Source organism: Cyprinodon tularosa, unplaced genomic scaffold (assembly GCF_016077235.1).
Source record: "Cyprinodon tularosa strain WSP-4 unplaced genomic scaffold, ASM1607723v1 ctg447, whole genome shotgun sequence".
NCBI classification, from domain to species: domain Eukaryota; kingdom Metazoa; phylum Chordata; class Actinopteri; order Cyprinodontiformes; family Cyprinodontidae; genus Cyprinodon; species Cyprinodon tularosa.
The window spans coordinates 222,714-250,426 of NW_024039171.1; the positions used below are offsets into that span (position 1 = coordinate 222,714).

The 27,713-nt window shown below is 41.9% G+C and overlaps 1 protein-coding gene across 1 annotated transcript in view; it reads left to right on the forward strand.

The window, feature by feature from the left end:
- Positions 1-3,397: 3,397 nt before the first annotated feature.
- Positions 3,398-27,713, forward strand: part of LOC119793251 (synapsin-3-like) — a 152,415-nt gene continuing 128,099 nt past the window's right edge. The window contains exons 1-2 of the mRNA XM_038300325.1: positions 3,398-3,535; positions 16,259-16,700. Coding sequence (XP_038156253.1) covers positions 16,297-16,700 — 404 coding nt within the window. The 5' untranslated portion in view covers positions 3,398-3,535; positions 16,259-16,296. The remainder of the gene's footprint in view (positions 3,536-16,258; positions 16,701-27,713) is intronic.

The window sequence follows — 27,713 nt, forward strand, 5'->3', positions numbered from 1 at the left end:
GTTCACGAGTCTACGGAAACCGCGGCAGACCAAACCAGATGAAAGTGCGCATTCAGCTCGGCAAAGAACTCATGCTCTTCCTCAACACTGAAGTCCTCAGACATTTTTCTTTCGTAGTTTCTTTCTTTGCACAGGTAAACAGCACATTTCTTCTACGCTTGCATTATCGGCAGAGCAGACGCTGAATGCGCACTTTCATCTGGTTTGGTCTGCCGCGGTTTCCGTAGACTCGTGAACGCGCTTTTAGGAAATCCTATACACTACTGTTTATGCTCTAAAAACATTCTAAATGACTTCGTTTCGAGTAAATTCTGGATGCTACCCACTCAGGACACTTGGAATACATTGGACGAGCAGTATGGAGGAATATTGACACGTTTTTTGTGGACTTTTATGGACCTTTCTGCCTCGGGCGCCATAGACCTCCATTATTTGAATGTCAGCAGACAGCAAGAAGCCTCCCAGATCTCCAGATGCATTTGAGATATCAAAAAAGTACTCCAGAGTGTTGTTCAGCATGGGGGTGAGTAGAAAATGAAGGCTAATCATGTTTTGGGTGTACTATTCCTTTAACATCAAGTGTAAAACGAGAGGAACCAGAACCAGCAGACGTTTAAACACGCTGGACCTTTTTAGCATCACATCCTCAGATTTCACTGGGTTTTATTAATATTTTCAGTGGGATTATAAATTAATAGCGACCAAATTGAAGATTTTTATCAACGTCTAGAAAACCAGAAGTGTTGGATTTAATTAAATTGCCTAAAATTCAGTAAACTGAAGTTTTTCCTTTTGCATTAAATCGTTTAGTTTTAGATAGGAGATAGAAAAGGGAGCGCATACTTTCCCTTTGGGCTGTAATTGAGTTTATTGGATGCTACTTACTCCCTGCTGACTCATTCATATAAAGAATGACTAATGGTTGTGTTGGTAGATGATATTACAAACTGACAGTTCCCAGAGGGGAAATAGATGTGGCTGCTGTGTCCACTGCATCCATTTATCCACCTGTTCTGCTTCATTATGCCTCAGCAGCCCATTAAGACGGAGCTTTCCCTACAGGAAGTGCAGCTGTGCCCTGCAGGACGTACCAGCCCACCCGGCAGCAGTAAATATCCACTGACATTAAGCAGCCTAAGCAGCGACTTCCTGTCTTGTGCTCGACGTGGCTTTTGCTGTGTGGTTCCCCCGGCTGATCTTTCCCTGGGGGGCTGAGAAGATCTCCTCTGCCTGACTCCAGCTTTCCGTCCCTCAGCTTAGCGTTAGCAGGTTGATTAAATAGGAGTCGCTTTCCTTCGCAGCCTCGCCGTTGATTCTACTGAGTCACAGGCGTTTGGCTGCAGACCAAGATGGAGGGCCTCTGACTCTGGAGGATAATAGCTTCACTCAATGAGAATGAAGTTTGATTGAAGATGATTTTGGCCTTTTCTGCTCGTCAGCATGGAATAAAAAGCTTTATGGAAAATCTATATTTCTAGACTCTTCCCTATCTCACTGCCTAACAGTTCAAACTTTTCGTCCAAAAGCCATCTACAAAAGAAAGAACTGAAAAGGTTTAAAATTAGCTCTATTTGCTCACTACGGTAAAACTCTCAATGCCAACATTGAAGGCAAACAGAGCAACACAGATAAAGCAACTAAAACTATGGAAATAAAAATGTCACCATCTAAAGGGCAACAGAAAAGTAAAAAGGCTGAAATCCTTCATTCAACATCCTTAAATCCAGGTTTTTATTTCTAATACTTTAGTCATAATTAGACATTCCTCAGTCGCTCTCCTAACCTCCTAATCATGAGGCGTCCGTGATGATTACTCTCCTTTTGGCTCAGTTTACAGATATTAACATAATCTATGGAGTGAACTTTTTTCCATTATTTGTTGCAAGATAAGAAAATATTTAACAAACTGAAAAAAACCCAATTAACCAGAATTTAAACTATATTTAAATATTTTACTCAAAAAAGGTTTTCACTTGCTTTTTTATCAGTTTTTTTATATTATTATTATTTCACTTTTTTTAATTTTGCTTTTTCAAATGCAGCTTTTAGAGAATATTTTCACAATTTTAGTTTTTTTTATTTCTGTTATTTAGCTTTTCAAACTACATTCCTTTAAAATTGCATTGTAGGGAGCCCATTCTCTTCACCTCTGGGGGCGGGGCTTTCCTCTGGAGTCAGAAGCAAATACGCATTTCTATTGGTCTGCTGGACGTTATAACAACGGCTGGAATTGGGTTGGAAGTAAAGATAATTTGATCTGTGAAATGCAATTGGAAAAGAATGAAATCAGTGAAACTCAATCTTAAAAATAGTATTTTGAAAAAGGAAAGAATCTTGATTTTTTTTTAATGAAAAATCTGACAAAAATGCAAAGTTCCATTTAAAACCCTTTTTTGATTAAAAGTTCATTTCTGGATCGTATTTTTCCTCAAATCACCATTTACATATGTGTTTTATGCTTGCAAGAATAATGGAACAATTTTTACTCCATACTGTCCAGCTGTTTCGTACAATATATTCACCACCGAGCTTCACTAAGAGGTAATAATCATTTTTATAAAATCATATTCAATATGTGAGATTAATGCATTTAATCTAATACATAATGAGATTAAATATTGGTTGTCAGATTAAAATACATTTTGATAAAAGATGTTTTTTTTTCTTTTTATCTACTGGTTGGACACAATATTGTAATTTTTATTGTTTTAATTTGTTGGAAGCAGATTTAACAGAATTTATTTGTATTTTTTTTGGGATCAATAAAGTAACTCTGCAGCTAATCTATTTTATTTAAAGAAGTTACTAAAATAAATCAGATCTATTCAGTAAAATCTTAGCCCTTTAAAGCCTAAACTATAAAGAAAAATATCTCAAAAAAAATATTTATTTATTTTTATTAGATATGACAGTTATGAGAAAAAGAATCGAATCAAATCATTTGTGGTTCATCAGACAGTTTATTACAGATTTTCTGTTCACTGCTTGTGTCTCAATTTTTTTTTAGAATATATATAGCATGATGATGTAGGTAAGAAGGAAGAGAGATAGAGATTCATGGCAGAGAATGGCCTAGTCAAAGTACAGATATATGATTTCTAACAAATAGAAAGAAGAAGAATCTGTCTGATTTGGACATAAACTGATCTACTCTCAAATGTGTTTCTGCAGAATATAGATATAGAGGATACAGAACATGACTCAGCTCAGATTTTAAAGTTATTTTTCCTTATTACATAAAAATCCTCCAAAAATATTGAGATTTTATGGTTTTAAGGTGACAAAATATATTTTGAATTTCTTAATGAAGCCGTCAGCCAATCAGCTGCAGGCAGTGACTGCAGTAATGAATCCAGCGCACGCGCCACGTTCACAGAGAGGGGAGGGGTGAGGGGGGGAGGAAGCTGAGGAGGACCACAGGAGGAGGAGAGCAGAAGAAGAAGCATCATCCTCATCATCATCATCCGAGCAAGAAGAAGAAGAAGAAGAAGGGGCAGAATCCAACACCTGCTCGTAATCTCCAGCAGCCGCTCAGGTAAATCGTGCGTAATTTGCGCATCGGGGCTCCGCCTCGCGCCTTTTGTCTGCAGCCTTCGTGTTTTGTTTGGAGATGGAAACATGCTGGGTGTCAGGAATCAGCCTGCAGCCCCGCAGCTTCAGCACCAACACCGCTGCAGCTTTTAAAGTCACTTCTTTATGTCTTAAATTCATATTTTCTTAAATAATCATTTTATTTTATTTACTCTCAGGTTTGCGGTTAATTTCCACTGGGCTGAAATCCAGTAGTTTAAAGGGACAGTTCCTCTTTTTGTTGTTTCTCTTTCCGGGGTTTCTGTTGAGCGTTTGTGCGCAGTCAGTATCTTACTTTAAGGGGAAGCTTTCAGAGAAAAGCTGAGAAAAATGTTTGCAGCTGGTGATTCCAATCAGGATCTCTGTAGTCAGTCCTGTGTTCCATGTGTATGGAGTGCAGTTTGATCCATTATTGTTGCAAAGAACAGATTTTTTTCAATGGAAAAAAAAAGAAAAAAGAAACACAATCCAGATATTTAACTTTTATTTTATACATTTTTTTCTTTTATTTTTTTAATTAAATTTTTTCAAATTTTCTTTTTACTAGAAATTAAACTTTTTTTCTTATTCTATCATTTTCTCTTTTATTTTATTTTGTCTTTAAACATTTTTTTGCATATTTTCAATTCAACTGTTCAGTTTTTCAGATTTCTTTATTTAAATTTCCTTTTGAAAAAAAAAGTAATGTGTAAAAACTGAACATTTAAAAGTGTAAACACTATCAAATTTGAAAATATAAAGTTTGAAAAAACAAAAATTTTAAATATAAAATGTATAAAAATAATAATTTTGATAGTGAAGTGTCACTTCCAGGGTGTTCTGTCTTCAAATCTACTTTTAAAAAACTGTTTTTGTTTTCAACAATAATGGAACAAAATGTAAACTATCAACATAAGTAATAAAAAATTAACAGTGATGCAAAAATATAAATCAATGTTTCTCTGCTGTGTTCAGATGAGCTACCAGAGGAGGATAGAGTATTAATTTTATTTAAGTAGATCATTTTGAAATGTAAAGCCATTATTATATGAAGTTTATCTCTCCTAAATCCTCCAATCAGGCTCCGTTATTCTGGCGGCGGATGTTTCCAGAGCGGTGAGACGCTCTCGCTCTTCATCAGAGTTATTTTAGGTGTTTAATGAACCTCTGCTGCTGCAGTAGTTCTCTGCCCAGAGGCAGGAAGAAGTGCATTCTGCTTTTTATTGTGTTAACTGATGTGGCGTCTGCTGTGAGAAACGCTGGGAGGTCATTGTGGGTGGAGCCCACCGTGACACCTCGCCTCACAGCCCCTCTCGGTGCTGCAGGATACGCTCTGTGGCGTCGCAGAGCTGCAGTCCCCAAAGAATCACAGTTTAGAACATTTCTCTGTCGTTTAGCTGAAAGCAGAGCGTGAATTTCCAGAAATGTGAGCTTTGAACGTTTAACGTTGTTCTATGATTTCCTGTCAACCTGTTTGTTTTATGCTTCTGTTTAAATAAAGGCAGTTAGCGGCACGTCACGCTTCTTTTTTAGTGCGCTTCTAACAGCCTGTCTTCTCATAGACTCCTCCCAGGCGAGCGTGTTCCACGTTTTCCACGGATCATTAGAAGAAACAGCAGGCGTCCACACAGGGGCGGATCCAGGATCACAGGTTTAGGGGGGCCCAGCACCCAGAGAGCCGTCTGGCCCAGAAGGATACATTCCACCGTTTGTTAAATTTGCTCAGGGCCTTTTTCCAACTACTGCCTCCATCAGTCAGCAATGCATCAGCTTTTGCCAAATAACGACAAGCAAAGCAGAAAACGGCATTTATTTGATTTATTTAGAGGAAACTTTAGGTTTAGTGGCTGATCTGCTGCTCTTCTCTCTCTTCTCTCTGTTCTCCTCATCCAATAGTAAAATTAACTCTTTTTGTTCTTGAAACCCTGAGCTACACAATCAGACACATGCAGGGAACAGAAAATTTATAAAATATTATACAGAAATACCTGCAACAAAATGGATCCAAATAAATGATCTAATTAACCTTAAACAAAATGTTTTTTTTTTTTTAATCTCATTTGTCAGAAAGTTAAATGACGATTCTTAATTTCAAAAATTAGAAATTTGTGTCTGATTTCAGGGTTCAGGCTCTAAAGGTTTAAGCAAATTAAAGCGTATAGATAATTAGGAAACTGTAATAAAGATGTCCCGTTTAGATAGAAGTCTAAGGATGCTTCTGGAAAGCTGTCAATAGAAAATCCCTTTATTGTCCCTCAGTGGGGAAGTTCTGCTTTTTAAAGCAGCAAAAAGATTATAAAAAAATAAAAAAAATGGTCACACAAATGTGGACCTTAGAACAATGTATAAGAATAACATAATAGTGAAGAGTTAAAAGATAAACAATAAAATACTGTAAAGTGTTTTAACAATATTTAATAAACTTTACAATATTTTTTTCCCGTTACCTTTGTTGGTTTGATGGCTCCCACTTATATCTACGGTGGCTGAGAAGTGCAAAACACATTTACAATACAAAAACACATTAACAAATAAAAAACAAAATAACATTTGAAGAAACAAAATTATATTTTATGAAACAAATGTATTTTTGAAAAAAAAGTTAAAATTTTTAAAAACAAATTTACATTTTAGGAAACAAATTCACATTTTAAATAAGTTAGATTTTAGGTGAGAGAAAGTTTCATTTTAGAGAAAAAAAAAAAACATTATAGGGAAACAAATTTACATCTAAAAAAAACTGACCGTTCGGAAACACTTGTACAAGTGCAAAGACAAAACTGCAAGTGGCAAAACACAGTTACATAGCCAAAAACAAATGAACAAAAGACGGCTACACGGATAGGGAATGTCCCAGTGGCCGGATGTGACGTCACCATTACCCTGACTTGTAGTACAAACAGCTCAATCTGTAGTCCTCCTGCTTCACGTGAAAAGTCAGCAGCGATTTTAGATGGAAAGAATTGCACTGAAGCTGTTTTTCTTAAGTTTACGCTAACCGAACAATGTTTTGCCCTTATTGTGGTCTCTGGAACTTTTACGGGACACGGACCAGGTGGCAGGACCAAGCAGCAGGGCCGAGCTCAATTCGTGGCAGTGGCTGCGTTGCAGCAGTTCCGGTGGTCCTGCCACCTGGTCCGTGTCCCGTAAAAGTTCCAGAGACCGTCCGCACGAAGAACAAAATGGTGTAAATTGGCTGAAATTTGCTCCACAATAATAAAATCGCCGCTGTCTTTTCACGTGAAGCAGGAGGACTACAGATTGAGCTGTTTGTACTACAAGTCAGGGTAATGGTGACGTCACATCCGGCCACTGGGACATTCCCTATCCGTGTAGCCGTCTTTTGTTAATTTGTTTTTGGCTATGTAACTGTGTTTTGCCACTTGCAGTTTTGTCTTTGCACTTGTACAAGTGTTTCCGAACGGTCAGTTTTTTTTAGATGTAAATTTGTTTCCCTATAATGTTTTTTTTTTTTCTCTAAAATGAAACTTTCTCTCACCTAAAATCTAACTTATTTAAAATGTGAATTTGTTTCCTAAAATGTAAATTTGTTTTTAAAAATTTTAACTTTTTTTTCAAAAATACATTTGTTTCATAAAATATAATTTTGTTTCTTCAAATTTTATTTTGTTTTTTATTTGTTAATGTGTTTTTGTATTGTAAATGTGTTTTGCACTTCTCAGCCACCGTATATCTCCTCTAACTATAACATTAATGCTTGATAAAGTCTCTACATTGGTTGAGCTTTATGTCTAAAACTAAAATTTAGTTTTTGCTGTAATTTTGAGGTCTTCAACATGAGGTCAGCAGCCCCTAGGGGGCTACAGAGGTACTGCATGGGGGTTGTGAAAGTTTTGGTTGATTAAACTTTTTTTATATTCCCACCTGCTGTTTTTTCCACTAACTGAAATGTCTTTAAATCCACATTAACATGACTTCAACAGACTGTAGTAAACAGATAAATGGAGGCAGAAGATGTCTGTCAGTCATCAATGCTCACATTCAGAGACACACAGGAGCTCTTTCAATCTGGACACCGTTTCACTCACAACACCTGTCCCATCAACCAGGAATCAGAAATACTTTAAAATCCCGGGGAGGGATTACTTTAGTTACATTACTCCATCTGTAATAGAGTGACTATAGGACCAGTTTGATAGAACACTATTTTATAGAATATATATAATTAGGGGGTCCCTGCTCCATCTCGCCATCAGTTTGGGGTCCTTAGCCTCGAAAACGTTGATGACCCCTGATCTAATTTATTGCTTTGACTTCATAACAAGACTGACTTGGAGGTCTTTGCCTTTTAAAAGTAATCACATGCCGATTAATTTATTCTCATGCTTGGGTTCAGTGTTTTTGGGGAACATTTAATAGAATAGAACAGAATTCCAACTTTATTCACCGGAAAAAATCAAAATCTATAGAAGTCATTTGTTCTTAAATTGAGAAGGTTAAAGAGACATTTTGCCATTGGAACAAGACAATTTACATTTAAAGTAAGAAAACACAATTATATTGTCTTATTTCAAGTGCATTTTATCTAAATATCTTATTCTAAGAGTAAAAATACTAATTCCATTGGCAAATAATTTCATTTACCTACTCAAATTAAGGGTGAATACACTTAATTTAAGAAATTTTTACTTATTTCTAGATAATTTTTCCAGTGTTGTCACTTTGTCAGAAGAACAAGGCAACAAAATTCCCTCTCTGCATTTAAACCCTCCCCTTGGGGAGCAGTGGGCTGCCATTGTGCGGCGCCTGGGGAGCAGAGTGGGGTTAAGGGTCTTGCTCAGGGACCCAGAGTGTCAGTCTGTGGGGATCGAACCGGTTACTCCCACTGGGGTTTGCCTTTGGACCTTTGGCCGTCAGAGTTATCGTATGGAGAGGAATTTATTGGATTAACCCTTAATTTATCATAGAAATAGACTAAATAGCTAAGCTGCTCTACATCTGACCTGTTTTATCTGATACTTGCTTTAACAGCAGTGATTGCATAGAAGTACAATTACAGATGTTTTATTTAAAACATTGCATATCCTGCATCTTTTAAAGCAGAATAACATCATCAAATGGTTCATATTCATTTTGCCTTCTTAGATGGAAACACTTCTTATTGTTTTATTGAGTGATCAATGAGCCTTGCATGGAGAATAGAAGTCAGTTTACTGGAGACACAGCTGAGCGTGGATGATAGTATCTGCTTCTTTGCTCGTCTGCAGCGTCTTTGTTAAATCTCAGTGGTAGTTGGATCAAAGCAGTGAAACAATGATGAGTCATATTGTGGACATGGCTGTGGTGATGTAAGGGCAGTGTGTTACTGTGAGACGCTACTGGCCTTTCAGGGGAACTGGAAACGTAGGAAACCCTGCGCTGCTGAGGAGCTGCAGAACGGCAGCGCCTCGTCTGCTGGAGATGGACTTTTAATCAAACGCAGCAGCAGCCACATGAGGCAGGAACTAAAGCCTGATGTTCAGTTGTTTACTAATTTACAGCCTGAAAAAAGGTTTTAAACATAATTTTTTACTTAATATAATCACTTTTAGTGGCAGCATTGATTTAAAATCTACACTAAATGTTTTAAAAGAAAAGTCGGTCAGCAGGAATAATCAATGGATCATTATTTATACCTAAAACTAATACGTTAGCAGAACGTGAATTCAGCGTTAATTAGTTAAAAAAATTAAAATAATTTGCCCAAATATAGTAGCCCCTCCCTCCTGCCATCTTCCAGCAGTGACGTCACGGTGCGGTAAGCCTAGCGCCATTCTCCCCGCTTTACAAGCTAAATCAATGGGAACTACTAGACACATCTGCAATCAACAACAATTGCTGAAACAGGCTAATGTTAGCCCGTCTGCAGCGGCCGGGGCTAATGTTAGCCCGTCTGCAGCGGCTGGGGCTAATGTTAGCCCGTCTGCAGCGGCTGGGGCTAATGTTAGCCCGTCTGCAGCGGCTGGGGCTAATGTTAGCCCGTCTGCAGCGGCCGGGCTAATGTTAGCCCATCTGCAGTGCCCAGGGCTAATGTTAGCCCTTCTGCAGTGGCCGGGGCTAATGTTAGCCCATCTGCAGCGGCCAGGGCTAATGTTAGCCCATCTGCAGCGGCCAGGGCTAATGTTGGGCCATCTGCAGCGGCCAGGGCTAATGTTAGCCTGTCTGCAGTGGCCGGGGCTAATGTTAGCCATCTGCAGCGGCCAGGGCTAATGTTAGCCTGTCTGCAGCGGCCAGGGCTAATGTTAGCCCGTCTGCAGCGGCCAGGGCTAATGTTAGCCCGTCTGCAGCGGCCGGGGCTAATGTTAGCCCGTCTGCAGCGGCCGGGGCTAATGTTAGCCCGTCTGCAGCGGCCGGGGCTAATGTTAGCCCTTCTACAGCGGCCGGGGCTAATGTTAGCCCATCTGCAGCGGCCGGGGCTAATGTTAGCCCGTCTGCAGCGGCCGGGGCTAATGTTAGCTCTTCTGCAGTGGCCGGGCTAATGTTAGCCCATCTGCAGCGGCCGGGGCTAATGTTAGCCCATCTGCAGCGACCAGGGCTAATGTTAGCCCATCTGCAGCAGCCAGGGCTAATGTTGGCCCATCTGCAGCGGCCAGGGCTAATGTTAGCCCATCTGCAATAGCCCGTCTGCAGCGGCCAGGGCTAATGTTAGCCCATCTGCAGCGGACGGCGCTAATGTTAGCCCATCTGCAGCGGCCAGGGCTAATGTTGGCCCATCTGCAGCGGCTAGGGCTAATGTTGGCCCATCTGCAGCGGCCAGGGCTTATGTTGGCCCATCTGCAGCGGCCAGGGCTAATGTTAGCCCATCTGCAATAGCCCGTCTGCAGCGGCCAGGGTTAATGTTGGCCCATCTGCAGCGGCCAGGGCTAATGTTGGCCCATCTGCAGCGGCCAGGGCTAATGTTAGCCCATCTGCAGCGGCCAGGGCTAATGTTAGCCCATCTGCAGCGGCCAGGGCTAATGTTGGCCCATCTGCAGCGGCCAGGGCTAATGTTGGCCCATCTGCAGCGGCCAGGGCTAATGTTGGCCCATCTGCAGCGGCCAGGGCTAATGTTGGCCCATCTGCAGCGGCCAGGGCTAATGTTAGCCCATCTGCAGCGGCCAGGGCTAATGTTAGCCCATCTGCAGCGGCCAGGGCTAATGTTAGCCCATCTGCAATAGCCCGTCTGCAGCGGCCAGGGTTAATGTTAGCCCATCTGCAGCGGACGGCGCTAATGTTGGCCCATCTGCAGCGGCCAGGGCTAATGTTAGCCCATCTGCAGCGGCCAGGGCTAATGTTAGCCCATCTGCAGCGGCCAGGGCTAATGTTAGCCCATCTGCAATAGCCCGTCTGCAGCGGCCAGGGTTAATGTTAGCCCATCTGCAGCGGACGGCGCTAATGTTGGCCCATCTGCAGCGGCCAGGGCTAATGTTAGCCCATCTGCAGCGGCCAGGGCTAATGTTAGCCCATCTGCAATAGCCCGTCTGCAGCGGCCAGGGCTAATGTTAGCCCATCTGCAGCGGCCAGGGCTAATGTTGGCCCATCTGCAGCGGCCAGGGCTAATGTTAGCCCATCTGCAACAGTCCGTCTGCAGCGGCCAGGGTTAATGTTAGCCCATCTGCAGCGGACGGCGCTAATGTTAGCCTGTCTCTCTGCATAGTTGTGTGTGAAGTACCGCTGGCTCTGATGGAGATTTTTTTTTTTTTTTCGCAAAATGTTCATTTGATTTGTGTTTATCTGACTGTGTTCATTATTATTCCCCCAATAAATGAAAAAATAATTTATTATTATCTAGAGATTATTAATAATAGGAGGGGAAATGCAGCTCCAGACGAGCTTTGAATGTGGTGATGTCATCACTTCGCATCTGCGTGCTCCTGTTCTCCCCGAGTCCAGACTTTCCTGCGTTCTAGTCAAGAACAGACTTGGCGAGGACACGAGTCCGTACTAACCCAAAAGGGGAGAACCTTGACAGAAGATTATTCATTAATATTTCAAGGCCAAATTGGATCAAATATTAAATAGAAAATATTTTATTTACCTTAGATATCATTCCAATTTATTTATTAATAAATGTCTTTCTGGTAAAACAAAGATATATTTTCTTGCCAATCGGTTGGTAGATGGAGGGGCGGATTCTGGGCTCTGCTTGACTCTGAACCTCAGTTTCTTTTATCAACCAATCAGAGCTTTAATTGGCTTTGAAGTAATTAATAAGTTTTCCCAATTTATTAGTCTATATAAACTTCTGAAATTGAAGTGGGAAAGTTTTCTTTCATTAGTTTTCAGTAAAAAAACAGGAAAAGGTTGGATCGTCTGTGATCTGATGAGAAAATGAGTCTTTTTATTTTACGGTTTAACAATCTGCTTTAAATGCAGCATAATTACAGAAACACTGAGTCTCAGAAGGTTTTGCTGTTACTCTCTAAAATAGAAAGCGCAGTGATAATCCATCTGGCAGCCGTCCCCACATATGTATTAATAATCTCCCATAATGCTTAGGGCCAGGCTTCTACCACCTCCTCGTTTCTTGTGGATTAGCCTCTGCCGTCTTCCCATTTCTCTCCAGTTTTTAGCCGTTTCTGACCCGCCGTCGTCGCGGCGACCCTTCGCTCTAACCGGCTCCGTCAGCTCGGGATGTCAGGAGCAATAAAACCAGTCTCCTCTGTGATTGTTCCTGTCTTATTTTAATATTTTGGGCTTAAATGAAGCTTTTCTGTTCCTGTAATGTGAGATGAGAGCCTGAAAGCTGAAGGTTTTTATCATATTAGATTGTTATACAAAGCTCTGTTCCCCAAAGAGGTGAAGTCATTCCAAGATTACCTCCATTGAGTCAAGATATGAACAGAAATAAGGTGCTCGTTAGGTTTGTTGGAAAACACCTTTAAGAAAAGTAACTAAGAATAGAAGTAGTTCATTAAATCGTACGACAGGAGCCGCAGACGTAGGGAGATGACTTTGTGTTTTCTTGCCGACTAATCAACGACTGTGCAGCAAAGATGTTCAAATTCACAGGGAAAGCATTGGGATTATGTGCTACATTTAACGGATTCACAGGCAGGATGTGAGAAAAGAAAGGAGCGGAGCGGCAAAGAGCTGCTTGTCTTCTTCACTTACAAGATATGTGGAATATAGCAGAAGGGGCCTGGGTGTCTACTGTGGCATTATCCTGCTCTTCCCCGTCATTAGAGAGGAAAGCCTATGATTACTGCCCACCCGGTTTGCTGCCGATGGTTTAGCAACTCTCCAGTGATCCTCCCCATATTGGCTTAGGTTGTTGGACGAGGTGTGATCATCTGAATTGAAACATGAAACAGAATATTTTACTGCAAAGATGGATCTTTAAAAAAGGAATAGTAGGGGACCAGCCAACGACCAGCCAAGGAAAACGGGGAAATTTTGAAAGGCTGCTACTGTACTAAGATGAAATGCATCCATGTCCACATGTGTTCTTATAAAGGTTTTAACATGTTTGGTCCAACAGTACAGCACTTTTATTAAGTGCAAACCCAATAGACCTGTGCAAATTCTCAGTCATCCATGTTACGGCAGAAGATGCCTCTCCAGCAGTCTTTGTCATTCTGTCAGCTCGCTGTAGAGTGAGGACTAACTGGAAAGACTCTAGAGCGAACTGACAGAATAGACGAGACTCCTCCATAGGTGTCGTTTTAAACGCTTATTTTCACAAGTGGAGCATGACGGCTAAAGCTATGAAGTTCTGCTTGATGATTTATGTGTATTAAAGGTTTTATCTGACTTTATTTGGTATCGCTTCAAGTGCAATGGATAGAGGAGCAAAAAGAAAATAATAAAATGGTAGACATGCTGCAAAGGGAAAGAAGGAGATAAGAATGGAGGAGAGGAAACAAAATAACATCCCAGTACAGTAGGGGTGTGCAAAATAATCGTCATAATGATGCATCGTGATTCTAATTTTCGTGATCTACTGCATCGATTCTTGACACCAAGAATCGATTATTAATTTAAAAAAATGCATAAATAAAATTGCATGAACATCAGCCAAAAACAAGTGTAATACAACTTCCAGTTCAGTAGATGTCGATGCGGATGTGTTGACGCACGCTGCCTTGTGTCACAAGCATTTCCGGCCGCAGGATACTGCGCCGAGTCGTTCAAAAACAAAACATGGAGGAGAAAATATTGCAATGCATCGCAATAATTCAAGTATCGTGATGCATCGTGATAGAATCGCATCGTGGCCTGTGAATCGTGATTCGAATCGAATCGGGACTTCTTTGGCAATACCCACCCCTACAGTACAGCGGGGGTAGCAGCGTCTTCTTCTTCTTCTTTAGCTGAGGATCAGAACGCCAAGGTCCCCGCCCTCAACGGCCACACATCACACATTGCACCCGACCCCTTTGGCCCATCCTATAGGTGTCAAGCCCATTGGAAGGGGGACCCATGTTTCCTCTTTGGGCTGTGCCTGGCCGGGCTCCATGGGTAAAATCCTGGCCACCAGGCACTCGCCAGCGTGCCCCACCTCCAGGCCTGGCTCCAGAGTGGGGCCCCGGTGACCCGTGTCCGGGTGAGGGAACACTAGATCCATTGGTTTTACTCATCATATGAGGTCTGTAGGCTGCTCTTTGTCTGGCTAGCCCTGTGACCCGGAAGAGATAAGCGGAGGAAGATGGCTGGACGTTCCCTTCCCATATTACTGCCACAATATGGATGCTGTCTGCATTTACAACAGTTTTATAGGTCATACTGGACCAGGGGCCGGCAGCCCACGGCCCTTGAATGCCCCCCCCCCCCCCCCCCCCCCCCCCCTTTGCGGCTCCCTGGAGCTTTTTCAAAACTGTATAAAAAATGGAAAAAGATGGATTTTATTTTTATTTATTTAAAGATGGATTTTACATTTTTTATGGCTACAATTTAGCTCCGTACTTTTGACCAATAAAATGGTTTCTACCGTCCAGCAGACCAATAGAAATGAGTCTTCACTACTCAACTACCCAGAAGTAAAGAAAATGTGGTCTGGAAAATGCAAATCGAAAAGATTGTAATTCATAAAACTAAATCTGAAAAACTGAAGTTTAAATTAAAAATCTGTAAATACAAAAAAAATATTTAAAAAGGAAATAAAAAAAGAAAATCTATTGCATTTTATTTCCATAGAAATTAAACTTTGAAACACAAAGCGATTTTCAAAACCTAAAATTCTTATTTCTGGATTGCTTTTTTCTAACTTCAATTTACATAATATGTTTTTTTTTTTTGTTTTTGTTTTTTTATTCAAAAGCATATTCTTTTCTTGATAATAGGTCAATACAGTTTCAAATATATATTTATGTATTTTCAGCTTGTGTGGCTCTTATTTAGTTCCATACAGGTTTGACTAAAATTCGTCCAATAAGCTGAATTTGTCCAGTTATGTAGAGCAGTGTTTCCCCACCTTGACTAATTCTTTGGACACTTTGTCTTTCCATGAGTGAAAAACAGTGGATCCCTTCTGTTTTCTACATCCAGACTCTGCTTGGTTTAGATCGATGTCACAGCTGAAGGTGAACTCAAAGAATAAATTACTGTTTGGTTGATAAAAGCTTCCTAATCTATTAGGTATCTCCTCATAAAGCAGAATAGATCCCTGCCCTATTTTATTTTACTACCTAAGAAATAAAATATTCTAATGTACCCTTTGCAATGCATTAGCGGACCACTAGGGGGACGCACACACTTAAGGGAAAACTTAAGGGAAAAGGTTCTCTGCAGATTTTTCCAGAGGAACGGTTCTGTTTCCGGCTGTTAGATAATAATAATAATCCCTCATGGTGATTATCTGACCACTTGTCAACTTGTCATCATGATTTAACACTTGACCTCCATTCAAGTCGTCGTTCCTTCGCTGTTAAGTAAGTGAAACCATGACCACTGAGGACTCCTTCTGAGACTAAACACATTTTATTCTAGAGCCAATCAGATGCAGAGGTTCCTGTTCTCCCTGGTAGGCATTCCTGCTTCACTTTACTTCTCATTCTGCTCTGCATCAAACATGTTATATAACTGCTTTTTTCCTGTTAAATTAGCTCTGCATGCTTTATAAAGAACTAAGCTGTGAAATTCATCCAGCTTTGCATTATCACTTCTGTGTCACTGAATTATTTTGCAGCTGAGATGAGCAGATTGGTGCTTGAACTGTTGAATGTGCAGCAGAGGAACAGGAATCCTCTGAGGGCAGCCAGATGGTGAATGAAAGGAGGTCTTCGTTAGCTGGCAGGTGGAGGTCGCTGGTGGAGCTCGGCCTTCAGGAGAAGCAATCTATACTGATGCAATAATGAACAAAGGAAACGGCTCACTCAGCCAAAATGCAGGAAAGATAATGAAGTTTTAACAACAAAACAGCCTGAAATGTTAGTTTTTTGGCTCATGAAGTATACAGGAGAACATTCAGTGGTTCAGTTGGTGTTTTTTTTTTTTTTAGGTTTCAGATTGACTAATCTGAATTCTATTCTGCGTTCAGGCCTTTCGCCAACGACTGCAGTATTTCTGTTTGATCCTTTTAGTTTTTTGAGTGTTAAATCATCGTCCTTTGAGATAAAATACTGCTTCCCTTTTAGTTTTCTTCTGAAATGTCTGTATGAAAGGAAAGAAAAAATGTTGAAACACCTTTTGGGACTTTCTGCCCATATATTTTTCTAAAAAAAAGAAAAAAAAGCCATTGTCCACCATAGCTGGATCTAAACAGAGCCGCCATGTTTCTTTCCTTTTCCAGGACTCATCTGGCCCCTAAAGCCCCACCAGCCCGTTATCATGAACTACCTTCGCCGGCGCCTGTCAGACAGCAGCTTCGTAGCCAACCTTCCCAACGGCTACATGATGGATCTGCAGAGGCCGGCCCCCACTGGTTCCTCTACTTCGTCTCCCGCCTCCCCCGCCACAGAAAGGCGTCAGCCGCCCACCCTCCCGAGTCAGACCCAGAGTTCAGCTCCAGGCCCGGCCTCGGTGCCGGCCTCAGCAGGAGGGAGCTTCCTCAGCTCCTTCTCCAGCGTGGTGAAGAGCGCACAGATGGCCCAGAACGTCGCAGCCGCCGCACACGCTAAGGCGGCCGCAGACACAGCGGCTGAAGGGGCCCCAGCAGGAGCCACGCAGCCTGCCAAGCCTGTGATACGCAAACCCAAGATCCTGCTGGTGATCGATGATCAGCACACTGACTGGTGAGTGCAACTTCAGGAGGTCACCATAAATAACACTAATTAATGAAACAGTCGCCTGCAGAAACAGATCTAGTTTTTATGCTCTTCGTTGAGCAGAAAAATATAAAGCAGGAAAACAGAGAAATAGTTTAGATCAGAATTCATACAAAACAACTAATTACTCGGGTAAAATTTGTGAGCCGGCAAAGAATTTCAAACTTTCAATACTTTTCTATGTCAATTTTAAAATATCTCTCTGGGTTTAAATAATTCGTATCCTTAAGAAACAGCATATTTGAAGAAAGTCATTTTAAAATAGATCAGAAACCTACAATATGCCCCTAAAAGATCATTAAACCTCCTGATTAACTTAAAAAGAAGCAAAAAAAAAAAAAGGAGAAACCATCCAGCTGACATAAAATCTGTTAAAAGCTGCAGCTTTAATCCATGCAACGAGTTCCTAAATTATTCATGGGACTTTGGTGGCCAGGTAACCCCAAGCAGAGGAGAAATAAACACACAGATCTGAAAGAAATTACTCCCAGTAGAAAGAAACAAAGTAAATTTACTTTACTTAAGTATTTTTGTTTTGAGTATCGTTGCTTTACTTGAGTTATTTTGGGGGGAAACTCCATTTTATGGAGGGAAAGAGTATTATATAAAAAGATCACATTCAGTGTAGACCCAACAGGCCGGTAGCAGACCCCACAGGCCGGTAGCAGACCCAACAGGCCGGTAGCAGACCCAACAGGCAGGTAGCAGACCCAACAGGCCGGTAGCAGACCCAACAGGCCGGTAGCAGACCCAACAGGCCGGTAGCAGACCCAACAGGCCGGTAGCAGACCCAACAGGCCGGTAGCAGACCCAACAGGCCGGTAGCAGACCCAACAGGCCGGTAGCAGACCCAACAGGCCGGTAGCAGACCCAACAGGCCGGTAGCAGACCCAACAGGCCGGTAGCAGACCCAACAGGCCGGTAGCAGACCCAACAGGCAGGTAGCAGACCCAACAAGCCGGTAACAGACCCAACGGGCCGGTAGCAGACTCAATTGGCCCGTAGAAAACCCAACAGGCCGGTAGCAGACCCAACAGGCCGGTAGCAGACCCAATGGCCGGTAGCAGACCCAATGGCCGGTAGCAGACCCAATGGCCGGTAGCAGAACTAACGGGCCTGTAGAAGACCCAACGGGCCGGTAGCAGACCCAACAGGCCGGTAGCAGACCCAACAGGCCGGTAGCAGACCCAACAGGCCGGTAGCAGACCCAACAGGCCGGTAGCAGACCCAACAGGCCGGTAGCAGACCCAACAGGCCGGTAGCAGACCCAACAGGCAGGTAGCAGACCCAACAAGCCGGTAACAGACCCAACGGGCCGGTAGCAGACTCAATTGGCCCGTAGAAAACCCAACAGGCCGGTAGCAGACCCAACAGGCCGGTAGCAGACCCAATGGCCGGTAGCAGACCCAATGGCCGGTAGCAGACCCAATGGCCGGTAGCAGAACTAACGGGCCTGTAGAAGACCCAACAGGCCGGTAGCAGACCCAACAGGCCGGTAGCAGACCCAACAGGCCGGTAGCAGACCCAACAGGCCGGTAGCAGACCCAACAGGCCGGTAGCAGACCCAACAGGCCGGTAGCAGACCCAACAGGCCGGTAGCAGACCCAACAGGCCGGTAGCAGACCCAACAGGCAGGTAGCAGACCCAACAAGCCGGTAACAGACCCAACGGGCCGGTAGCAGACTCAATTGGCCCGTAGAAAACCCAACAGGCCGGTAGCAGACCCAACAGGCCGGTAGCAGACCCAATGGCCCGTAGCAGACCCAATGGCCGGTAGCAGACCCAATGGCCGGTAGCAGAACTAACGGGCCTGTAGAAGACCCAACGGGCCGGTAGAGGACCCAACGGGCAGATAGCAGACCCAACGGGCAGGTAACAGACCCAACGGGCCGGTAGCAGACCCAACAGGCCGGTAGCAGACTCAATAGGCCGGTAGCATACCCAACAAGCTGGTAGCAGACCCAACGGGCCGGTAGCATACCCAACAGGCCGGTAGCAGACCCAACGGGCCCGTAGAAGACCCATCGGGCCGGTAACAGACCCAACAGGCTGGTAGCAGACCCAACGGGCCCGTAGAAGACCCAACGGGCCCGTAGAAGACCCAACGGGCCAGTAGAAGACCCAACGGGCCGGTAGCAGACCCAACAGGCCGGTAGCAGACCCAGCGGGCCGGTAGCAGACCCAACGGGCCGGTAGAAGACCCAACGGGCCGGTAGCAGACCCAGCGGGCCGGTAGCAGACCCAACAGGCCGGTAGAAGACCCAACGGGCCGATAACAGACTCAACGGGTCGGTAGAAGACCCAACGGGCCGGTAGCAGACCCAGCGGGCCCGTAGAAGACCCAACGTTCCCGTAGAAGACCCAACGGGCCGGTAACAGACTCAACGGGCCGATAACAGACTCAACGGGCCGGTAGCAGACCCAACAGGCCGGTAGAAGACCCAACGGGCCGATAACAGACTCAACGGGTCGGTAGCAGACCCAACAGGCCTGTAGAAGACCCAACGGGCCGGTAGCAGACCCAACGGGTCCGTAGAAGACCCATCGGGCCGGTAACAGACCCATCGGGCCGGTAGCAGACCCAACGGGTCCGTAGAAGACCCATCGGGCCGTTAACAGACCCATCGGGCCGGTAGCAGACCCAACAGGCAGGTAGCAGACCCAACGGGACGGTAACAGACCCAACGGGCCGGTAGCAGACCCAACAGGCCCGTTGAAGACCCAACGTTCCCGTAGAAGACTCAACGGGCCGGTAACAGACTCAACGGGCCGGTAACAGACTCAACGGGCCGGTAACAGACTCAACGGGCCGGCAGCAGACCCAACAGGCCGGTAGAAGACCCAATGGGCCGATAACAGACTCAACGGGTCGGTAGCAGACCCAACAGGCCTGTAGAAGACCCAACGGGCCGGTAGCAGACTCAACGTGCCGGTAACAGACAGAGCAGCCAGGTAACAAACTGAACAGGCTGAACATCTGGTCTGGTCTTGCGGTCTGGTTTGGTCCAGGGTCCTCCATTAAAGTTAGTTTGGTCTCTCTAATTAATAATTAATTGCAGCATGTAATATTTACACAAAGTGCAGCTTGTGCTGAAATGGGCTGGAGGAGTAAAGGAGAATGAGGAGGAATATTTATTTACTGCCAGCAGGGACAGCATCATTCTGCAGCTCTGGGAAAGAAACTTTTCCTGATTCTAGTTGTTTCTAATCAGAGGTGGGTAGAATATCCACTTAAGATGGTGTAGCACTACTTAATCATATTTTTACTCCAGTAAAAAGTAGTTGTGTAAACAGCATCTCAGTAACTGATCTACTGACTACACAAAGACATAGGTAATCACAGGCATTTCTAAGCCCAGGATAAAAAAAAAAAAGTTTGTTGAGAGATGAGTGTCTGATCTTTCCTCATGGAAGCTCATCTTTATGGGAACAGAGCAGAACATCCCGTCATGGTGGATGGGTTAGGGCCTAGCAGGGAGGCTGTCTGTGCCAAAATGGGAGTTGCCATGGTAACGGGGAGGAGAGAACTTTGCCTTTTAGGTGACAGAAAAATGCATGAGGTTAAATGAGAGGCGCTTCGTTGATCAGTGGAGCTCCAAACGTCTGATTGATGGATTTCCAGAGATCAGGTCAAAGCTTTCAGCTCTTCACGCCGTTAGGATGAATTCTAATGTTTCCTGAAAGACTGGCTTCACTAAGCTGGTTATGAGCTGTTTACAGTAGTTTGACTTAATCTCTGCTCCAGCAGGGATCCCTGCCAGCAGCAGCAGCGCCCCCTGTGGGCAGGCCAGGTCAGTGCAGGTAATTGATCTCAATGAAAGCGTCTCGCCTTCAGACCAATCTAAACCTCCCACATTACCCAGGATCATTTTAAAGGAATTTATTTTCCTTTTTTCTGGAATGATCAGAATTCATCCCTCTGCAAACGATCCCCGACGGTTCATCAAGTGTGAACATGTCACCCCCTACTGGTGGAGAGTAGAACTACAGTTAGTAATAAAATCTAGGATTTCTTGTTTTTTAAAGTTCCTTTGAAATTGTTAATAATTGGTGTGGACAATAAAATCTTTTCTAAGTTTGTTTTGTGTAAAATGTCTTAGAAGAGAACAATAATTTAAGGTTAACTGTTTTTCTGCCATTTTAGTGAAATAAGCTCAAGCAGACGGTGAAAGAGTTTGTGCAAATTGGGCAATGATGAGAAAATTAAAGGTTTTAGTCGTTTTATTCAAACAGTTTTTCCACGGTTTTTGGGTTTAATCAGGTTGGAAGTTATGTGTTCAACCAAACTCTGGTTAAACCAACCAATCTAATTTGGCAAAGTTTTTACCCAATCTACATTTTTACTAGGGCAAACAATATATATTAGTCACATTAGCCAAAATACTTAAGTATAATCGCAACTTTCAAGTCTAAACCATCAATCTCAGGAGTGAAAGTCAGTGTCTTACAGCTGACGCCAACTGACAGCAATACTACTTAACAGTAATGCTGAAACTGTGTCCAGCGGCTTGCTCCGATTTTGATCATTACATTGTTTAATCGAACTAAAATAGTTTTAACCAACTAGATTGGTTGTTTTTCCAGCCAGTCTATTCTTAGAATCTATCCAACTGACAGCAGCTCTCCTCCACAATCCGACATCCGAACTGAATGGTGAGGCTGTTTAAATGCCTGTCGAAGTTTGGGGCGAGCTGAACCGCTTCCTGACGCGGTCACATGGTATCAGGATAGCGAGGCTTCAGACGTCATCAATTTTGGCCCCTCCCCTAAATGAAACGCCCCCTCCATTGCTCGACGCACGCCTGGGAGCCTTGGTTCCTCTCATAGCATCACTGCTCTTCACCAACCGATGTTTGTGAAATGAGCCATTAATCATGCTTGTAGCTACAGTGGAGAGGAAAAACTCCCTTTGAACAGGAAGAAACCTCCAGCAGAACCAGGCTCAGTGAAAATGGCTCATCGGTGGATCATCTTCCCTGTGAGTCTTCCACGTCAGATCCGCCTCAGGAACAGGAGGAGCTTCTATTGTTTCCTGCCACATAATCTAAACTGTTTCCGATGCTTCTATAAGTGCCGTTCCTTTAAGCAAAGTCCAGATTGGAAATAATCTGTGTTAATGTTAATCTGACATTTTCATTGCTTGTTTTATGTTGGGTTTCCAGCCTGTTCTAACAACAACCCTCTTCACTGTTGAGGCTGTTACTGAGTGAAAGCTCTAAAGGCAAGTTTGGTTGTGTAGCACAATTTAGATCAATGATGCTTTAGAGGGCTTTAAATAAAAATAGAGGAAAATAAATGCAAATAAAGATAAAAACACGATCAAAACGGGTAGTAAAACAGTTAACACAGAATCAGCCCTAAAGGGGCTATTTTTAGTAAAGGGTGGGATTTATAACTTCCTTTATATTTTGGGACCATTTCAATCTGCTTCAGTCCAATATTATCAGCCGTGCCACAGCTAATCTGTACTTATCTTAATTATTACATTTCTCTCAAAGCAGTTTAAATGACAGGAGGCAGATGTTTGCTTCTTAGAAAACAGAAAATACTAAACATCATGAATTTAATGTTAGATAAAAACTTTAAAAGTGTTTGCTTGAAGGAAAACTCCATAAGGTTAGAATTTTTCAGATTTTTTTCTCAAAGAATAATTGAAATATCTTAATTGTTCCATTTGTGGCCACACGGTGGCAGTGGAGCTCAGTTTAAGGTGTTCAGAGAAAGTCCTGTCAGTGAAGCGTTTCCACCAGCAGATGGCAGCAAACCACAGTGAATAAAACAGCAGATCAGCTTTAAAGACTGAAAATAACAACCTGCTGAATCATTCCTGCTTCTTTCTGCTCTTTAAAAAGTTTGTAAAATAAATCGTATTTTTTCTGAACACATTTAGTTCTTCGTCTTTTGATGGGAAAGCAGATGAATTTCAGCAGTAAACTGGTCCTTGATTAGTAAACAGAGCCTGGATGGTGAAATGAGTCCTAAAGTGACTTTCTTACAGGAAGGAGCAAACTTCTTTCAGCCAGCTGACCAGCAATCCGCAGCAACAGATAGGAAAAGCCGCTTTAACTTATATATTTGCCCTCAACATTGGAAAAATAACTTGTTATGGAAAGAACGACATTCAGTGGAAATTGTTTCCAATAAAATAATATTTAAAAACAATCCTCTGGACTTTGTTTCCAAGTCTGAAGACGTTTCTCTTTCATCCAGGAAGCTTTTTCAATTCAAAATGTCAGAAATAGCGTTTAGTTCCAGGTTTTATGCAGTAGACCAACAAAGCCTGGTTTTAGTTTAGAAAACATGCAAATAGAAACAAACAGGTCCACCCCTTTGGAATGGGGGTTGTTTGGTTTCTTTTTTGTGGTTTTTACTCTAGTTTTTGGCAGCAGGATAATGATCCAGCTTTTTCTTCCTTAAATGACTCAAAAAACCCATTTAAAACGTCCTAGTCAAAGTCTGAAACTAAATCTGATTAAGATATTGTGGAAAAGCCTTAAATAATAATTCCACATTTTAAAGAAATACACTTCAATGTGAACGAATTCAGAGAGTTTGGGGATGATAAATAAATGAAAGAAGTTCCTAATTAACAAAGAATAAAGTTAGAATGGAAAGTTTTTTCCCCTTTTTAACCGAACTGTCCCTTTAAATCTGTAATTGTAAGCAAGTTATTACTTCAAAATACACCTTTTATGTGTATATAAGTTTGATCTCTGCCCGTACCCAAAGCTTTTTCTGATCTTGATCACTTACCTTCTCAAAACCCTAGAAAACAACTTCCTGTGTGCGTTGATTGTTTTCTTAAACAGTCTTAAAGAGATAAATGCTACGATTCATTATCAGACATCAAGTATTTGTGTATTTTACCTAATGGGTCGGGGGGTGGGGGGTGATTACTTTAGTATCTGTACCATCTGTTGATGTTTTTAACTGAGCCAGTCTCTCCTGTGAGGAACAAATCCCTCCTAAAGTCCAAGGATCTGATTTCAGGCAGTTTACAGTCAGCGAGCTGTGCTTATAAAGCATCTCTTCAGGTCAGGGGACTCTAAAGTGCTTTACGCAACATTCTGTTCTATTTAGTTTATTTCTATAGCTCCAATTCACATCATGTCATCTCAAGGCAATTTCCCTTCACCGGATCATCCAGTCAGATTGATCCGAAGTTTTCTATCTAAGGAAAACCAGCTGATTGCATCGACTCATTGACTCTTCAGCAATCCCTCACACTAAGCATGCTTGTAGCGACAGTGGAGAGGAAAAACTCCCTTTGAACAGGAAGTATGGAAGAAAAACAACTTTATTGGAATCTGCCTTTTTTTCTACACTGATTTTTAAACAGGGAATTATTTTAACACAGAATTTTAAAAACAATAAAAAAAAAATTTTTTTTTCCAGATTGAATTCCTTACACTGAATTTATATCTGGTAAATATTTGCCTGCAAGAAATTCAGCTGTAAATGTGTTGACCTTTTGGTGAAGTGAAGCCAAAGCAATCTACACTTGATGCAGTCAAGCAGCTTCTAGCCAATGAAATGAGCTCATTTGGTCACATGACACAACAGTTGGGCGTGGCTTTGTTCCCGCCTGAATGAAGCTGAATGAGGAGTTTTTCTTCTTAAATAAAAATTAATACAAAAAGTCAGGTAGCTACTAATAGACATTAGAGTTTTTCATATAACGGGACTGGGTGGAATAACTGATCCGATCACAGCTAGTGTAGCACCCCCGTCTGCTGAGGCTCTTGGTTTGATCCGGAAGATCAAACCAAGAGCTTTGGAAAATGTATTTATTTATTTTTTCTAACAAATTAGCTTATTTCATTGGCTAAAAGCTGCATGACTGCATCGGGTGTAGATTGCTTTGGCTTCAGTTCACCAGTAGGTTAACACATTTCAGAGTTTAAAATTGGCTGTAGAAAAAAGTCAGATTTCAATGAGAATGTTTTACTTCCGTAAGGAAGAAACGTCCAGCAGAACCAGGCTCAGTGTGAGCGGCCATCGGCTGAGGCCGACAGCCAGGCGGACGATCCCTGAGCAAGCTCCCATGTCGGAGTAAAGTAAATCTTAGAAAAAAGCAAAGTTACTCTCAAATGATATAACTTTTTTTTAAAGTTTAATTAAAATTTTAATATTTTCACATTACAATTTACTAAGTGTTTCCACTGCTTGCTTGCAACAAAAAATGGAATAAAGTTAACTCCATACTCCTCTCATTGGTTTCTATTGATTTCCCTGAACAGACGTCAGTCGGTTTATTTTAAACACACTGACCTTCATCAGGTCCTTTGACCGTTTTAAGGCTAAATATTAGAACATGAGGCGCAGCTTTGGTTTATTAAAGGAAATTCCTTCCAGTGTGAATATAGTTGGTGTTATTAGTAAAATCCTTTGGTGTCATTTATACCATATTTGCTTTTGGTTTTATTTCCATTTTTGGTACAGATTTATCCAATGTTTAGTAAATGAGACCCAGAACTTCCTGTAGAAAGACGTTAAATCCACCAGAGGTTTTTTGACAGCATTTTATAGAAGCTTTAAATAAGATGAAACCAGTTTTAGTTTTAGGTTTAGATTAGACATCGGAACTAAAGCCAAGTTTAGTTTTGATCTCTGTCCTTTGCAGTTATTCCACCTTAAATGTTGCTGATAGGTTTTGTAAAAAGTCCTGGCCATGGCGGCGCTGGTCCGTCCGTCCGTCCGTCTGTCCGGTCTTCCCTGAGTCTGGATTTCCTCCTGGTCATTCCAGCAGAGAGTCTGGGGTCTCTGGGGAAACTCTGCTCCATCCTGACAGCCTTGGCTTCCAGCAATGACTGATGCATAATAGCCGTACAGAGCAGTGAGAGCATCACCGCCACCACCAACAATTCCTCCTTTGCTCTCGCCATGTCTCCCTCTCTCCTTCTCTTTCAAAGCGGCATGTAGGCCGACGGGCCAAGTGTCTGTCAGTCTGTTTGCTCTGAGCTCAGATTTATACCACCTGATTGCTTAATTCAGTCCTGCTCTGGCAAATTGTTTACTTTTTCTCTGTGTGCAGCAGGACGGCTTGAGAAGCTGTGCTTAGCCTGAGCTATAAGAGCAGCTTTAGGTTAACTTTCTGTCTATAGAAGAAGCAGGGAGCCCACACACTGGCAAGGAGGAGCTGGAAATATTCTCAGGGGATTTCTTAATCTGTGCTGCGCCTCATGAAGAGGGCAAAAGTTCACGAACCGCAGGAGGAGCATTAACAGGCCAGCAGCCCCCGCTGGAACTATTTTAGGAAGGGCCTAAAAGGTAGAGAGAGTTACAGGAAAGCAGGGAAACCTCAGATCCTCTTATTTTTATTTCTTAGTCCTATTTTCGTACCAAAAGTCACTAAATGAGGAGATTTCAGAAGGTCTCCTGTCAAAGTTTGATTTGAAGAAAAGAAAAGTATAACAAATACAGTTAAATATCAATGGCATTCATTGTGTTTTGGCTGTTTTTTCCCTTTGCCTGGTGCAGAATCTGGGTTCTTTATGAAAGCAATTTAAAGAAACATTTTTATAGCAAAACAGCTACTTTAATGCGGCACTAAAACTTTATCCTGCAAAAATGTTATAATTACTCTGTTATTCATAATTTAATTAAGCAATCCAGAGCAAAGCGATGTTCGCCCTACAGGCGACAAAGTGAGAGCAATAATATCTGCTCATTAGGCCTTAAAACAGGAATTAGGTGTCAGAGTATGGAGTGAATTTTGTTCCACAAAACCAACAGGTTTTGTAAATGAAAATTTGGGGGGGGGGAAATAGAATCAAGAAATGAGGCTTTGAAAAAACTCGGATTTTACCTTTTATAATTTTTTTATGATTTTTTTCATGTTTTATTTTATTTTATTTTTTTACTTTTTTTTTCATTTTTATTTTATTTTAAAATGTTTTTTTCAAATTGAGGTGTAGGTCTTGTATTCTTTTACTTGCCTTTTACAGATAACATTCTATCCCATTCTGTTCACTTCAGGGCAAACACAAACACGACATTTAAATTAGCTGATAAAAATGTTGCTAACATCCCGCAGACCAATAGGAACACGTTTTTGCTCGTCACTCCAGAGGAAAGCCCGCCTCTGAACTTATGAATGCTAATTTAAAAGAATGCAAAAACGATTGAAAAATATATATAATAATCAAAGGGAAAATGAAAATAATAATATATGTAAAAAATTATATGTGAAAATATGAAATCTCTTCGAGAAAAAAAGTAGAATTTTGGTATAATACATAAAATGAAAAATATTTTCAAAAATTATGAAATTTTCATGTGTGGGTTTCGTTTTTCTTTTCAAATGTCCATTCCCAAAGCATGTTTTTGTTTAAAGTACATTTATTTACAAAATGTATTTTTCCTACAATAATGGAGCGTAGTTCACTCCATATATGAGGAGACCAGGTGGAGTTGTGCATAAAAATGAAGGATATCACCAGAATATTTTCTATCATCATCACTCAGAGTTTACAGTTTAAAGCTTGATGAGCTACTGAAGCAGGAAAACGAGGCGTTTTATAGAAGAATAAAAAACAATAAAAAAAAACCTCCTTCAACCGAGTATTTAGGATTTAATGTGACAATAAGATAGCAGAAAGTTTGATTAAAAGTTTTTAAACCTTTATATGCTGCACGTCAATGTTTGAAGTAACTCTAAATGACTGCAGTGGAAAAATAAATATTTTGTTTCTATTATTTTTAGGTCACAATCATTGTTTTCTGGGTTGTGGAAATTAGTCCTCCTCTCCTGAGTTCTGCTGATCTAAAAATCCATATTTATATAGTTTGGATCTTTTGAGCTCTGATGTTTTTCTTGGCTGATGCTCTGTCTGCATAAACTATTCTATTTTTTTTCATTTTTATTTTTAAGTCATAGAAGGATGAATTATCTGGGTTTGTTGTTTTGTCTAATTTTAGCCTCAGAGAGTCGATCCTCTTTGCTTGTGATGCTCTTATTCAGCATTTTGCTCATTCCAT